At 62.6% G+C, this 16,848-nt stretch overlaps 1 protein-coding gene across 4 annotated transcripts in view; it reads right to left on the bottom strand.

The window, feature by feature from the left end:
• The window catches only part of NACC2 (NACC family member 2), a 57,099-nt gene that overhangs the window by 8,424 nt on the left and 31,827 nt on the right, over positions 1 to 16,848 (bottom strand). For 2 of the 4 annotated variants that reach the window (XM_059658672.1, XM_059658670.1), the window contains exon 2: positions 12,538 to 13,489. In XM_059658672.1, the coding sequence (XP_059514655.1) occupies positions 12,538 to 13,426 (889 nt within the window). In that variant the 5' untranslated portion in view covers positions 13,427 to 13,489. Of the gene's footprint in view, positions 1 to 12,537; positions 13,490 to 14,594; positions 14,746 to 16,848 lie in introns of those variants that run through there. The other 2 variants (XM_059658673.1, XM_059658671.1) reach the window with 2 other exon arrangements.

The raw sequence follows: 16,848 nt of genomic DNA on the forward strand, positions 1-16,848 counted from the left end.
CCCCCCCCCCAGCCGCGGGAATGGCGCAGCAGACAGGCAGCCTGGCGCCCACAGCGTTTACAGAGCCCTGGGTCTGCTGCTCCGTCCTGCGCTTTCTCTAAACAGCACGCCTTGTGCCCAGCCGGCCCCCAGCGCAGCCCCCAGGAGCCAGAGATGGCAGATCCAGAGCAGGCGAGTGCTCTGCTCGCTATTCCTGCTGGGCACGTGCCAGTGCCACGCCAGCTAAAAATACCCAGCCCCCAGCTGGGTTCTGGAAATCGGGGAGCTTGTGCCCAGGTGGCGATGGGCGGCCGTGTCCCTGTGGCCTCTGGGTGGGTGGCGAGGGGGGGCCGCCTCTGGCGGGCGAGGGCGTGGCCGCTGCAGACACTCCGCCCAGGACACCGAGGTCCCCGAGCAGGGCCCAGTGGCCTCCGCCACCCAGGACCGGCTCCTGAGCCGGGCTGCGGCCCTCACCACCCACGGCCCCACTTCAGCCAGCAGCCCCGGGGCCCCCGGGGCGTGGGCTCCAAACATGGGGCCCAGGACACGGGCGGGAGGCACCTGAGAGGCAATGAGCCGTCGTTGGAGGTGAGTGGTTGCTCTCGCGGTGGGAGGTGGGTTCCGGCAGGACCAACAGCAGCCGCCTCGCGAGCGGGCACAGTCACGCGGCCACGAAAACGCAGGTGTGGTCACGGGACACCTGGGTGGCCCTCAGGGCTCCGGTGGGCCCGGAAGGTCCCCGTGTGCCTTGGGCCCTGCTGTCCGGCCTCGGTGACCCTGTGACCTGCTGCGTCGGCCAGTGAGGAAGACAGGACCTGGGGCAGCATCCTGAGGGGACAGTCCTGTGTGGATCCCACTCGGACGAGGCCCCTGGAGGACTCGGATCCACAGACACAGGAAGTGGACGGTGCGGGACGGTGGGGGAGGGGGTGGGGGAGGCATGGGCGTTCAACGGGGCAGAGTTTGTTTGGGACGATGAGGAAGTCCTGGAGATGGCGGCGGCGGCTGCACAGCAGCTTGGAGGTACCAATGCCGCTGAGCCGTGAGCTCAGAAAGGGGTAGGATGGCCCAGCTGGCCTGGCTCCGGGGCTGAGCACTGAACTAGGAACCAGGAGGTCACAGGTCGATTCCCAGTCGGGGCACAAGCCTGGGTTTCAGGCTCGGTTCCCAGTGCGGGGCGTGCAGGGGGCAGCCGATCAGTGATTCTCATCATTGATGTTTCTCTCTCCCTCTCCCTTCCTCTCTCAAATTAATAAAAATCTATTTTTAAAATATGAGTAGGATGCCCTGGCTGGTGGCTCAGTTGGTTAGAGCATCGTCCCGAATGTCAGACGGTCCTGGGTTCAATTCCCAGGCAGGGCACATTCCTAGGTTGCAGGTTGGATCCCTGGTCCGGGTGAGTACAGGAAGCAATTGATGTTTCTCTCTCACATCAATGTCTCTCTCTCTCTCTTTCTCTCCCCCTAAAAAAACAAAGCAAAACAATAAAAACATATTCTTGGGTAAGAATTAAAAATTAAAAAAAAGGTAAGATGGTCACTGTGATGTGTATTTTACCACAAAAAAGAAAAACATGTTCACAGCGTCTGGGGAACCACCAGGTGAGACCCGGGGCAGCCCCGGCAGCCCCCCCGCTTTGGAGCCGGGCAGGGAGGGTGCCCCCCCACAGAAGTATCTGCCTCTTGTTGAAATGGCAGAAGTAGGAAGCTGACCCCCTAGTCCCGCGGTTCTCAACCTGTGGGTCGCAACCCCTTTGGCGGTCGAACGACCCTTTCACAGGGGTCGCCTCAGACCACCCTGCATCTCAGATATTTACATGACGACTCATCACAGTAGCAACATGACCGTTATGAGGCAGCCACGGAAATAATGTTATGGTTGGGTCACAGCATGAGGAACTGTATTTAAAGGGCCAGAAGGTGGAGAGCCGCTGCCCTCGTCCTTAATTACACAGAAAAATGCAACGTGAAACCGGGCGGAGAGAAAGGTGCTGACTCACACCAAGTGGAGGCAGTTCGTGGCCCAGAAACAGGCCACACGAACACGCCTGGCGGATCCGCGACAGGCGCACACGGCTCCCCACGGAGGGGGCGCCTGGTCACACAGAGACGCCCCGTCTCAGCCTCCCCTCGCACAACCACAACCATCATAGGCCTGAACCTAAGACACGAAATGGTGAAACTCCTCGAAGGAAACAGGAGACAATCTTCGTGATCTTGGGTTCAGCTACAAGCGCGGACATGGCTAAAGGCACCCCCAGACAAGCAACTAATGGCTACACGGCTGATCGCAAGGAACAGCTCCTGCCGGGACCGATGGAAAGCCAGCTGGGTGTGGGCTGGAGGAAGGGCTCGCCAGTCACAGGCCTTACAAAGGACTTGCATCGAAATACCTCACAGAGGACTCTCAAAACCCAACGGTAAGAAAAGGAGCGGCCCAGGTTTACAGACGAGCCAAAGACCTGCCCAGCTGGTGTGGCTCAGTGGTTGGGCGCCAGCCTATGAACCAGGAGGTCATTGCTGGATCGGTTCCTGGTCAGCGCACGTGCCTGGGTCGCAGGCTCGATCCCTAGTAGGGGGCGTGCAGGAGGCAAGAGGCAGCGGATCGATGACTCTTTTGCTAAAAATCAATGAAAACGTATATTTTTTAAAAAGATGCGGTGCGAGTCTACGCTGCGACCACAGGGCACTCAGCGTGGAAGTCAGGTGCCAGGGACAGAGACGCCACCCCTGCGAGAGTGCCACCCGGCGGTCCTGAGACGCACCCCCTTCGAGGACGCGCCAACCCGGGACAAAACGCACTCAGAGCCAACGAAATGCGGTCTGTCGGGTGGACGCTCACAACGTCGGGCGGGGAGGCCAGGAAGGAGGGAAAACGAAGGTGGAAACAGATCCCAAAGGCGTGTGTACAAACACCAGCTCCCCGCCCGCCGTCCCCGCCCCCCGGCTGAGACAGACGGCCCACGGCAGGTGCCCGGGGTCCCCCTGCTCGGGAGGTACAGGTGCAGCTGCTGGGACGACACAGCACAGGGCGGGAGCCATCAGACCCAGGGCGCGGGCGGCAGAACCGGCCGTGCCGCCCGGAGGCGGACAGCCCCACACGCGAACGTTGTAAAGGACCGCGAAACCCCAGGAAAGCGCGCACTGAACTCAAAGAAAGAAGCAAAGTGAGATGACAGCACGTGGAAGCATATGCAAGCGAGAAGACAACCCAGGGGCCGGTTCTCGGGCAGGACTGGGACGGTGGGGAACCCCGGCAAGTCTCCGTGAAGAAAAGGGGGGCGGGGAAGACGCAAACCCCACCATTACGGCACCGCCGAGGCTGCGACCAGGTCGGCGCCCACCGTGAAGGCCACGGTCAGGCCTGCAGGCGCCCTGGCCACGTCGGCTTCTGCTGCGCATCCTTGTTTGCTTTTACTTAAATTAGATAGATACATAGATAGGTGATAGATAGATGATAGATAGATAGATAGATAGATAGATAGATGATAGATGATAGATGATAGATGATAGATAGATGATAGATAGATACAGATAGATAGATGATAGATAGATGATAGATAGATAGATAGATAGGTGATAGATAGATAGATAGATGATAGATAGATGATAGATAGATAGATAGATAGGTGATAGATAGATAGATAGATGATAGATAGATGATAGATAGATAGATAGATAGATAGGTGATAGATAGATAGATAGATTTCAGAGAGGAAGGGAGAGAGAGACAGACAGAAACATCAATGATGAGAATCATTGATCAGCTGCCTCCTGCACGCCCCACACTGGGGATCAAGCCCGAAACCCGGGCAGTGCCCTGACCGGGACTCGAACCCTGAGCCCCCAGTTCATAGGTCGACGCTCACCCTCTGAGCCACACCGGCCGGGCTGAACTCGTGATTATGAAACGTGCAAATGCTCAGCTCTGAGCACTACACAGGGCACCCCAGCGGCAGTAAGCAAACTGCACAGGGATCCTGACTCCTCAGCACCCCCACCCCCCAGCCCCCAGCCCCCCCCCCACCAGAGCTGGGGACAGGAGGTCTGCCCCGGGGCGACTTTGTGGAATTTGAATCACACTCTAGAACAGGAGCCTCTACATTAACACAAAGTAAATAACAGACACAAACGAAGGAATAAGAAAAAAGCAGGGGCCTGGCTGGTGTGGCTCAGTGGATAGAGCGTCGGCCTGCAGACCAAAGGGTCCCGGGTTCGATTCCGCCCAAAGGCACGTGCCTCGGCTGCAGACTCCGCCCAGGCCTGGGCCGGGTTGGGGCGCGTGCAGGTGTGTGTCTCTCACATGGATGTCTCTCTGTCTCTCCCTCCCTCCTCCGCTCTCTCTAACAATCAATGGAAAAATACCCTTGAGTGAGGATTAACAACAAAAGTGGGGGTGGGGGACGGCCAACTGGTAAACGCAGAAGGGAGGGTGGGTGAGCCCTGCCGGACGGTGCAGCAAAGGGAAAGCAGTAACTCTACCCAGCGGAGGTCACAGGCCCCGCACGGAAGGATCAAAGGCAGCCTCGCCCTCAGCGAGCCAGGCGGGTGTCGGGTGCCTCCCCACGACACCCAGTAGAATCCCGGCCGAAAGGCGCAGCCTCCGTCCCATCACGGGACGGCCCTGGGCAGCTCGCAGAGGCCCGTCCTGCAGAGTAACTGGACCGTGTGGGCAGGGAGGACCGTGCCACGCAGGACGGAGGATGGGACGTGGTCCCGGAAGAAAGCGACGGTCGCCCGGACGCTGCAGTCAGTGCGGCCGGAGCTCAGCGGCCGCGGGGACGCAGGGAGACGCCGAGGGCTGACCCGGCTGTGCGCCACGCAGCCACAGCCGGACAGCACGTCCCGGGTGTGTCGCTTACATGTGCTTTTACTGATTTCAGAGAGAGTGGAAGGGCGAGGGGGAGGGGGAGAGACATCCACCAGCTCAGGGGGAAAGCTGGTCAGAAACCGGTCAAGAAACGACAGAGAGAACTGAAAAAATGTAAACATGGGAACTCAAGGGGCGAAATGAAAGCAATAAGTAAGAGCAAACTGTAATTGCAGAAAAGACTGGTGAACAAGAAAAAAGAGTCACAGACACTACTCAACCCACAGCCTGGACCGGGAAGAGGCTGCCCCTGGGTAAGCGCCGGCCTCGGTGGCCCAGGAACCAAGACCAGGGCGCAACCCGTGTCCAAAAGGCCACGCAAACCCAGAGGGAAACGACACAGAGTCACGTGACCACCGGGGTCACAGCCGCTTGAAAGGGAGACACACACGGAGGAACAGAGGAACATGGCCTCAATGTCCTTTGAGAAACGAACGCCGCCCAGAAGACAAGAGAATGAGAAAGAAAAGTACGGTCACCCCAGAATTCCAGATCCAGCAAAAGCGCCCTTCAAAAGAGAGGGTGCCGACTTGCACGGTGAGCCCTGGCCGGTGTGGCTCAGTGGGTAGAGCGTCGGCCTGAGGACTGAAGGGTCCCGGGTTCGATTCCAGTCAAGGGCGCATGCCTGGGTTGCGGGCTTGATCCCCAGTGGGGGGCGTGCAGGAGGCGGGAGATCGGTGATTCTCTCTCATCATTGATGTTTCTCTCTCTCTCTCTCTCTCTCTCTCCCTCTCTCTTTCTCTCTCCTCTCTGCAGTCAATAAGGATATATTTAAATAATATTGCATGATGAAAATGAATTAATTTTATATTAATTTTATGCTTCAATCAGGCAGATTATTTTAAAAGTGATATAATGACATTTAAACGTTTTTTCAGGATTCATCACTAGTCCGTCAGTAGGATGGCTAGAAACATGAGAGGACACTCTTTGAGCAGAAGGAAAGTGATACCAGATGGAAACTCCAATCTACACAAAATATGTGGAACAGGGTAAGTATGTGGGTAAATAGAAAAGGCTTTTAAAAATGTATTTTAAACGTCTTCCAAAGAGAATGGGGCGTCCACATAACAACATAGAACCTTGCCGGTCGGTGTAGCCCAGTGGTTGAGTGTTGACCTACGAACCAGGAGGTCGCCAATCATTCCCAGTCAGGGCACAGGCCTGGGTTTCAGGCTCAGTCCCGGTGAGGGGCGTGCAGGAGGCAGCCGATCGATATTCTCTCATCGAAGTTTCTCTCTCTCTCTCTTTCCCTTCTTCCCTAAAAACGGGGAAAAAAATCAATTAAAAAAAATAGAACCTTGGCCCATACTGTACACCTTATACAAAAACTAACTCAAAATGATTCCTAGACTAAATGTAACTGGAGCCATAAAATATCTGGAAGAGAACACAGGAAAAAATTCTGCAATCTCATTTAAAGACCTGAAGCCAACCCCAACGCGTGATGTATAAGATAAACAACTGATCATCTAACTTCACCAAAATAAAAACACATCTATCAAAGGCACTGTTAAGAGAGCAGAAAGACAACTGCGGTCCGGGAGAGAATGTTGGCAAGTCACATCTCCCACCCAGGACTGACCGGTAAGGTGTCAAGAACACACAACTCTCAACAATACTCCGTCCTTAACCCCACAGAAAAGGGCAAAGGCTCCCGAGGCCCTTGACCAGGAGGGTAAGCACAGGCGTGGACGATGCTCATCGTCAGACAAGCCCGGACGCAGAAGCGTCACCGGCTGCCACCCCACGGGAACGGCCTAAGAATAAGAAGACAAAAGCCGGTGTCGGCCAGGGCACGGGCGGCCGGAATGCTCACGCGTGGCTGTTCGTGCGCAGCCACGCGCACGCTCACCAGGGGACCGCAGTCTCACCCCTGGGCCCATTTATGCAGGAAAACGAACGCTGAGGTGTGTGCAACCCCTGTGCACAGGCGCCTGCAGCGATGGACTCCGAGTTACGAAAAGCTAAACAGCCTAAATAGCCTTTAACGGGCGAAGAAACAAACGGGAACGGGGACTCAGCAGTGAAAGAATAAACTACGAATTCACGTAGCGACACAAACGCATCTCAAGCGCTTCCTGACTCAAAGGGGCACTTCCTGTTTGACACCAGCTCAGTGACAGAAACCAGCTCGGGGAGGCGGGCGTCAGCAGGAGGGCCTCAGGCCGGTGGCACTGTTTGTGTCTTGAGCGAGGAGCTGATCACGTGACTACGGGCAAGCGTTCAGCCTCAGAGGACCGACTGCGCTTAAACTTTAAAAGGGACTAGAAACGGTGAAAGGGTAACGGGCTGTTTCAAGCAACGATAATAACACGATAAGGCTCCTGGCACACGCGGAAGCAACACGCACGACGACGGCACGAAGGGCCAGAGGCGGGGGCGGAGACACGCGCGAGGGGCTACGGTTTTGTTGTTAATTTGGGGGAGTTTTCGTTTGTTTTTAAATACTTTTTTTAAAGTCGATTTTTAGAGAATAAGGGAGGGGGAGGGAGAGAAGCATGGATGTGAAAGGGAAACATCGGTCAGTCGCAGGCTGGGACAGGATGAGGAGGTGCCTGGGGTGAGGGGGAGGCCAGCGAAAAAGGGTGCAACCCTGAAGCCATCGGCGGGGGCGGGGGGCGCTAGGAAAAGTCAACCCAGCAGGTGCTGCGAACGAGAAACCAAAGGCAAACAAGGAGCCAGCAGCCACACGCAGACCGAGCCCAACGCCATCGGAAAACGCGTCGGAGGCAGACAGCGAGGAGTGCGAGGGAAAGGCTGCCAGGCCGAACACCAATGCGAATCTTCCGCGGGCAACGCGAGATCGGAAACGGACCCGCTCCACGCAAGACGCACATCACGCGGCAGGGGCGAGACGGGAGGGACGTCCCCGTCCGTGTCTGCGGGGACAAGCTCGTCACTGGGACTTCCCACAACGTCCGGCTGCTGTGCCTCAGGGGTTGAGCACTGACCCATGAACCAGGCGGTCACCGGTTCGGTTCCCAGTCAGGGCACACGGGAGACACGTAGGGGGCAGCCGATCGATGGCTCTCTCTCATTGATATTTCTCTCTCTTTATCCCTCTTCCTTACTCTCTCTGAAATCAATAAAAATATATATTTAAAAAATTTTTAAAGACTTCCCACAATTGTCCTGGCCAGTGTGGCTCGGCAGTCGGTTCGGTTCCCAGTCAGGGCACATGCCCGGGTTACGGGCTCCATCCCCGGTAGGGTGCATGCAGGTGGCAGCTGATCCATGCTTCCCTTTCACATCAATGTTTCTCTCTCTCCCCTTCTCCCTTATTCTCTAAAAATCAATTTTAAAAAAATCTTTAAAAACAAACAAGCAAACAAACAAAACCTCCCCCAAATTAACAACAAAACCGTAGCCCTCAGTGGCCACACTGATGAGCCAATTCCACCAAACGCGTGAGAAAGCATGAAGGTCAGACCAACAGCAAGTGTTTCAGAAACGAAGGAGAAGGGAGCCAAGGTGAGCCATGTTCTCTACCAGACCCAGACCCAGGCCATGTGAGAACTGCAGATAATTCACCTTCACGGACACAGATGCAAACTTCCTCCAGAAAATGCTAACAAGCTGAACCCGGCAGCGCCCACGCAGAAAGACAACACCGTGATCGCAGTCGCCCAGTGGGGTTGCCCCAGGAATGCAAGGACGGCTCGACAGTTGAAAACGGGCCGATGCAAGGCACCCCCTTCGCAGAATTAAGGCGGAAACCCACGCCATCATTTCCACGGATGAACAGGAAACGTCTGATGAAATTCCAACCTCTTTCCTGACTAAATAGAAAAGAGAACCAGTGAGCTGTTTGGCAGCGAGGAGTTAAACACGCACCTCTCGTGTGGCCCAGCAATGCCACCTGCACGCAGTGCCCTGGGGGGCAGGTGAGGGGGGTGACAACAGTCCCCCTGGAAGCTACCCCCCTGTCTGCCACCAGCGGCGCGTCCCGTGGCAGAGAGTGGGGAGGGGAAGGCCGGGGGGGGGACCCGGAAACTTTTGGGGGGAGTCAAGCCTCCTGTGTCTTGACTGACTGGGACGCCGGATTGATTACAGCTGCCAACAGCGTCACCGGCACCTTTGAAACCGGCACATTGAACGGCATATAAACACGTTCATAAACAAAAGGGAGAAAGAAGGCAGGACTGACCCGTACGGCACTGAGTCTGAGACGCACTCGGCTGATGAAAGAAGCCAGACTTCGCTTACGGGATGTTCCAGATCAGCCAGAGGACGCCGCGGGAGGGAGAGCAGGCCCAGCTGCCGGCGGGGAGGGAGGGGGTGAGCGGGGGTGGGGTGTCTCGGGGCCACGGAAACACTCCCCTCCGATGTGCCAACGCGGCGTCTCCCCCAGGCAGATCCCATAAAGTGTGTAAGTTACACCTCGGCTAATTGGCTTGAGGACTCGCAGGGCGTCCAGGGGTCTGGGGGTTAAGGGGACGCTGCTCAGAAGCTGTGCGGGCACCTGTGTCCTGGCAGCAGCGGCTGAGGCCCCGGCACCCGGGAGGCCGCCCCTGGAGGCTCTCAGGGACGAGCCCCCATGGCACCTGGGTGCCCGCCGCCCTCAGGGCAGCCTCCTGGGTGCCTGGTGGGACGGACACAACCGGACTGGCACCTCTACCCAGAGGCGCTGCCAGCGTGTTATTTCAACAGGAAGTTACATCCCACCAGAGGCCCAAGGCCAGGCCAGGGGCACGCACCCCTGCTCCCCGGGCCCCACCAGAGGCTGCTGGGCTCACAGGCCAGGGGGCAGTGCGGGGCGGTGGGGAGCGGGATGATTCCAGAACAAATCCGCCTTCTAGGCCCTTCTTTGTGGGAAGCCCCTGAGTCCCCAGCCTTGGGCAGCGCAGGCAGGAGGCCCCGCGGGAGGGACCACAGCTGTGGGCTCCCCTCGCCCCTCGAACCTTGGCTGCATCTGTAAGGTCAGAGGTGGCGGCACAGAGAGGGGCCGGGCCCGGGCAGGGCTCGCAGACGCTCCTGCCTCCTGCTGCCCACACGGGGGCACGGGGAGGGCGGGAACAGCCGTGCCCAGGTGTGCGCGTGTCCGGCTGGGACAGCAGGGCCTGGGCCCACAGGCCCCGAGGTTCGGCACCCCCGAGGCTCACAGGCCGGCCCCAGCTACGCCTTGCGAGGAGGGGGGCCTTGTGAGAGGCGGGGAGTCCCACTCAGCCCATCAGCACCCCATCAGGACCCCGTCCTTCGATGGGGCCTGGCACATGGCGATACTGGCATCACCGGGTGCAGGGCATGCTGGGAAACAGACGAAAACAGGCAACGCAGGAACACGCCGGGGCTGCGGCTCCAGCGCAGGCGGCTCTCTGCAGTATCTCACCCCGATTTCCAACACGAGAGGCTGGCCGCACGGGCACTGCCACCTGTTCCCCAGGAGCCTGAGGGTGCAGGTGGGGTCGCCGGTGTCCACGCTTCCTCCGGCGGGTGCTGCTCACAGACCCCCCCCTCGGCACGGGGGGAAACTGAGGCCAGAAAGGAGAAGGGAGTCCTGAGTGTCCTGAGAACATTCCAGCCTCGGCCAGCCTAAAGCGGGTCCGGCCCGACCCTTGGGCTGGGGACCCCACGCTGCTGGGCCTCAGAGCGGGCTGAGAGGGTGTCCCCGGACCTGGCCAGGCCCAGGCACGGAAGGAGCTGGGGGAGGGGCCAGCACCTCGGGGGCGGCTGCTCGCCCGCTCACCCCCGTGGCCGCCTCTCCCGCTACCCTCTTCCCAGCATGCCCAGCGCCCAACGATGCCAGCGACGTCACTGCCAATAACCTAGATTTTAACCAAGAAATCACCCCCCTCCCTGCCCCACTTATGGCTCGCGGAGGAGGAGGCCAGGCTGCAGGCAGCACCGGCCACCCTGCCCCTCAGGTCCCCAGCTTCCCAACACCCAGGGAGGGGGGCCGGGGGTGGGGGGCTGCGGGGCTCCCTCCTGTCCCCCACACATGGGCGAGCCTCTGTGGGCACGCAGCTAGGGGAGGGCCCAGGCCCTGGCCTCCGGGGACCGGCACCCTTCTCTGAGTACTGGGTGGGGGCTGGGAGTGGCTCAGGCACCTCAGGGCCAGACAGCTTGGCCTTCCCACCCTGGAACCCCACCCTGGCCATTGGCTCCTTGGGAAACCCACTTCCGGTGGCTCCTTGGGAACCCCAAGGACAGGGGTGGCCACCCTGACCAGGCGGAGAGGCTCCGGGCTCAGAGGGGCAGGTGGCCAGCGGCCGGCGTTTCTCCTTCTCTACGACATGCCACATGGCTGCAGGCTGCCGGGAGGGCGGTCCCCAGATGTGCACCCTCACGGCCCCCAGTGGCAGTCCCAGCCCTGGCCCCCCCCCCCCCCCGGCACCCTCAGCTGCAGCATGAGAACAGGGAGCTCAGGGGCGTGGGTCTGCCCGGGGCCGGGGACCTGCCTCCCAGGGAGGGGAAGCCGTGGGGCTGCCCAGTTTGGGGCTCACCGTGGCCCTTCCCGGCCTCCCCGGTGGCTGTCCGCACACACAGGCAGGTCCCTGGTGGCCCCTGCAAGGCCTGAGCCCCACGTGGCCTCAGGAAGGCCAGGCCGCTGCTTGGCTTCCTGGCTGGTACCCGTGGGACTCGTGCAAATACGACCACAGGCGTTTAAGTGAAGCCATGACACCTCGAGAGAAACCGCCTCCCACCCCCAGAGCCTGTGGGAGGGACCCAGCAGGCCAGCCTGGAGGCTGAGACCCGGCCATCCAGTCCTCGGTGGCTTCTGGGGACCCGCTGCCCAGGGCCCGGCTCCCGCTGCCCTGCCCCCAGGATGGATGGAGGAGCCCCTCAGGGCACGAGGACACAGGACCAGGGGGAGAGTCCCCCTGCCCTTGGGCCGTCGCTGGGCGCTGCTTCCCGCTGGCACATGTGTCCGGATCCAGTGCCCTGGACGCGGGCCCGCGTGCAAACCAGGGCAGGCAGCGGGCCCAGGCACACCGCCAGATTTCGGGGAACACAGGAGACGGGGGACACCTGATCTGGGGCCCCAACAACGGGACCCTCTGCCCGACAAACCCTGAGCCCTCTCCAGGGACTGTGACGCAGTCTGCAGCGCAGGCGTCTGAATGAGGGCATCTCGGGTTTGTAGGTCCCAAGTGGGGCAGCCCCCCTTCAGCGGGGCCCCGGGAGGTGGTGGCCGACAGGATGGGTACTGGGGGAGCTCTGCCTTGATTGGGGGCAGGCAGGACCCCATGGGCGGAGAGAGGGCTGAGGTCAACGGGCTGTGGGTGACACGAAGCCAGCACTTCACAGACAGGACTCCGAGGCCTGTAGCAGGCGAGTGACTGGCGTGGGCCACACACACGGTGTCTCGTGAGCCCCCGGCAGGTCCCTGGTCCACTGGGGCCCTCAGTCTCTTCATCTGTCCGACGGGAGGCAGGGCCTTCTACAGGCTTCACTAGCTGCCCACGGGCTCGGCTCACCTAAACGCCTTCCTGTGGCCCCTCATCTCACCGAGGATCAAGCTCAAAGCCCTCAGAGGAGGCCCCGGAGCCCGGCCCAGGCCTGCCCCCCTCAGGTCGCGGCTCCTGCTGTCGGGGATCTGGGGGCCCCCCCGGCACACCTCCAGCACCGTGGCCTCCAGCTGTCCCTGACCCACCTGCCCGACACCCAGCAGGGGTCAGGCTTGCTGGTGCCCACGTGGGGCCTGGAGACGGGCCACGCCGGCGGGGGGCGGGCGCGGTGCGTTACCTGCGTAGCTGCCGGCGGCCTTGATGTACATCTGGCCGTACTGCTCCTCCACCATCGTGTCGTAGGCCTCGTCATCCTCCTCATCTTCCTCGTTGTGGTAGGAGGTGGGGCTGTCGGTGGTGGGCAGGCTGCTGGCGCCCGGGCTGGTCCGCTCCCCCTGGGGGTAAGGCACCTGCTGGATGCCGGGGATGAGGGAGGCCAGGCTGGGCACCCCGTAGTAGGAGACGCGGGGCAGCTTGAGCGGGGCCGGGCCGGCCGCCACTGCCGGGGCGCCTGCCGTGCCCGCGGCGCCGTCCCGGGGCCCGGACTCCAGCGGGCGCTTGGCCGCCAGGCCCGGGCCGGCGGCCGGAGGCAGCTCCGTGGCTTCGTGCTTCACGCGGGTCAGCAGCGGGATGGGCACGGAGGGGGACACGACGTAGGGGGGCCCCGGGGCGGCCGGCGGCAGCTGGTGGCAGGGGCTCTGGGGCTCGGAGCTGGCGTCCTCCATGGCGGCGGTCTGCGAGTCGCAGTGGGGCGAGCTCACCTTGAACAGCAGGTCGGTGCCGCGCTCCACGATGTGCTGGATCTGCAGGAAGCCGGCCGTGTACATGACCACGAGCTGCTCGCTGGCCGCCATGGTCAGCCGGCCCGTGTAGCAGAAGGACAGGATCTGCTGGAAGCAGGCGGGCGGCACCGAGCCCGGCAGCTCGAAGGCGCTCTTGCTGTTGCCGCTGAACAGGTCGCGGAAGTAGAGGCTGCTGGCGGCCAGCACGGCCCGGTGGGCCTTGAAGGCCTGGCCCTTGACCACGATGGACACATCGCAGTAGAGGCCCAGCAGGCGCTGCTCGTTCAGGCAGCCCAGCACGGTGTTCCCGAAGTTGGGGATCTCAATGTGCAGCATCTGAGACATGGCGGGCAACGGGGGGCCGGGGGCCTCCGACTCTCAGTGCGGGAGCGGCCCGAGCGGGCACATCTGTGGGAGAGAGGAGGGGGCGCCGGGTCAGCTTCCTGGATGCCCAGGCCCCCCCCCCCCGGCAGGGCCCCCCAACCCCCTGAAACACACTCTACCCCAGCACACACCCTGCCCGCCGCTCCCAGACCCCCTGCAGCCAGAACCGTCCAGAGGTCTTGGGGGGACCTGCTCACAGGGGACCCTGGCTGGGCCAACGCTCAGAGCCGCCGCACAGGAGGCCAGAAGCCCAGAGCCCGCTCCGCCCCCGCCCCCAGGGGAGGGAGCGAGCCCTCGGAGACGCCGAGAGCAGAAGGCAGAGCAGGGCCAGCAGCCCACCAGGCGGGAGGGGCCTGGGCGGGCGCCGCTCACACAACTCTTTCCCAGGAAAAAGTTAGCAGCAAAGCGGCCCCCCGCCCGCCGTTCCCCAGGGAGGGGCCGGAACCCAGAGCGAGGGGCCAGCCCCCAGCACCCACCCCAGGCTCTGGGTTTCTGGTTTGTTTTCCTCAGAGCAGCAGCGCAGGGGACAGCTGGGGGCGCCCGGGAAGTGAGCGGGGAGCTGGGAGAACTCCAGGGCTGGGCTCTGCCAGCTCTGCCCCTCCCCGTCCTGCAGAGGAGACGCCAGGGCCAGAGGGGCTCCGTCCAGAGCTGCCCGGTCAGGAGCCCGGCTGCAGACCCCCGGAGCCTGTCCCAGCCCCACCTGCACAGCCCCGGCCCGGACTTCGAACCCCGGCTAATCCCCACTGGCTGGAGTCCCCAGCCCAGGTGACTGCAGGGTCATGGGAGACTGGAGGCAGGGACTGGCGGCTGGGATGCCGCTGGGCACCCCGGGGCTGGGGCCGGCTCCGGCAGCGAACGAACCCCGTGCGGATTCTAAGGGGGCAGGGGCGGACGGGCGCAGAGGGCGCCGACTCAACTCCGTGCTGCGGGAGCCACACAAAGGGCCGCTCTGTCCTGGGAGGAAAGTGCCGGCAGCCGCAGAGGCTGGGCGACCAGCGGAGGGGGCAGAGCGAGGGCGGAGCGCCCAGACCCTGACGGAGTTGGGCAGGTGGGCAGCCGCGGTGGGGGCCCCCCCCCCGCAGTGCCCCCGCTGCGGAGAAGTTGCCTGCCAGGCCAGAGGGAGACCTACCTCTGGCCGCTGCCGCCGGGGGCCCCGCACTGCCCGCTCAGCCCGGCAGGGGAAGGGGCAGGCTCGCCCGCGCCGGCCGCCTGTGCCCGCAGCCGCCAGCTGCTCCGGGAATGCAGCAAACGGAGCGGGAGCCCTTGGGGTGGGGAGGGTGAGGAGCCGGGAGGCGGGGGAGGGGGAGGGGGCAGAGCCGCGCGGGCTGGGCGGCCGGCTCAGCTGCACCCAGCACGGCTCTCCCCTCTCCCGGGCAGCGCGCAGCATCTAAATGAAGAGGCCGGATGCGGACGGACATCCAGGCAGCTCGGGGATGAATAGCCGCCTTTGATTTGGGAGCCGGAGCCCATGCCAGCTCCCAGCCCGGCTTTAAAAACAGTGGCCTGTCGTGCCAGAGGAATGCAGGGCTCCGGGTGTTGGTACAAGACAGACTTTTGATGACTCACTGCAATGCAAACAAAGATGGCAGAAACACTGTACTGTACCGGGGACGCTCGCGGTGCCGCGGCAACCGAGACAGCCTGGGAATTTATGGGGCAGTTTTGCATATGAATTGCCCAGTAAACGGCGGCCCCGGCCATCCAGCTCAGCCGGGTGTCGAAGCATCTAAACTATTCCAAACAGTCTGCAGAGCTGGCAGAGCCGACGCCCGCGGAGGGGGCCCGGGTGGGGCAGCGGGGCAGGAGCCGGGCGAGGGAGGGGGCAGAGGGAGGGGAAGGGGCAGATGAGGATGAGGCAGGAGCCGGAGAGCCAGGAGACCCCAGACCCCATGGGGAGGCAGAGGCGGCGCCCCTTCCCTCCAGTGCCCCACTTCCTGCTTCTCCTTGGGGTCCCAGAGCAGCAGGCCCGGCAGGTCCAGCCCAACACCCCGCCCCACGCACCAGGGTCGTCACCGTCCCCCAACCCTCACCTGGAGCAGAATGTGAATACTGTGGGGCAGCCAGGTGCCCTCGGAGGACCAGCCCGGCCCCTGGTGGGCCTGCCCCAGCAGGCAGGGTAGCAGAGCCCCCCTCCGCCCAGGTAACGGATCAGCCCGGGCTGCCCAGGTGGGCCACGGTGCCAACCTCCCCTGGGCCCGTCCTGCCCCAGAGCACGGGCACCTCCTAGGCTCATGCCGCCAGCTGCTGGGCTGCCCAGGTGGGCCCCGGGGCCAACCAGCCTCAGTGTCCCCACCTGCCAAGTGCGGCCCCAGGAAGAGCAAGGGCATCCACAAGAAGGGGCCGGGTAGCCACTGGAGGTGGCCCAGGCAGGTCTGGTCCCTGCAGTGATGCATCCCTGTCCTCACCTGAGGATTAGCCCTGGCGGCCAGGGCAGGAGGAGGCCACAGGGAGGAGGCCGGACAGGCAGCACCCCCTCCCCCCTGCAGGCCGCGGGAGAGGAAGCCATGGGGTTCCCCATGCCCATCTCCCCCAGCCCCCGCCCCCCCCCCCCCGCCCGCTGTGGGCTCAGCTCCTGAGACCAGATGAGAAGCAGCTGGGGGTCCAGGAACCCCAGGTGAGGGGTCCCGACCGCGGGGGGTGGGCAGGGCCGCAGAGGCTGTGCCCCGCAAGGACGGACTGATGACTACAGGCGGGTCACACCGAAGGGACTGGGATTGGGGCGCTGGCAGGAGCAGCTCTACCAGCGAGGGATGGACTTGGACCCTCAACACGCTGCGACCGGCAGCGCCACCCCAGCCCGGCTTCGGATCCCACGGCGGGTCCAGTGGGGCCGAACCTCGGGCCTTTCCTTGCCTGCACTGGGAGGCAGCCCGGGTCCCGTGAGGCCTGAGTGTGCGAGCCCAGAGAGGCCACACAGGGAAAGAGAGGGACACCCAGAGACTGGGATGGGGAGCGAGGGGTGCAACCCTGAGGGGGCCCCAGGACTCAGCCAGCCTCTGCTTGCGGAGCTACCGCAGACGCCCCTTACGGAGCCATACTGCCTTCAGGCCCTGCTCCACTGCCGCCTCCTCCAGGAAGCCCACCGGGTGCACTCATGAGCTGGGAGAGGGGTGGTCTGCCCAATGCCTATGGCCGGGGATAACAGGAGAGGGGCTATGCTGCCAGCAACACACAGCACAGAGCGGAGGGCCCCCCCAAAGGCCCTTCCAGGCCCTCAGCCCTCACCATGGGGAGCCTCCCACAGAGCAAAACGGGGTCACCTGAGCCAGACAGGGGTGGGCTGCGTAGAGGCCAGCAGAAGTGTGCTGTGCACCAGCCCCAAGTGTCCCAAAGGCCGAGGGCGGGGCAGGCCCATGGGGGGTCCTCAAGGGAGCCTGGGCAAC

Source organism: Myotis daubentonii, chromosome 11 (genome assembly GCF_963259705.1).
Source record: "Myotis daubentonii chromosome 11, mMyoDau2.1, whole genome shotgun sequence".
Taxonomy (NCBI): domain Eukaryota; kingdom Metazoa; phylum Chordata; class Mammalia; order Chiroptera; family Vespertilionidae; genus Myotis; species Myotis daubentonii.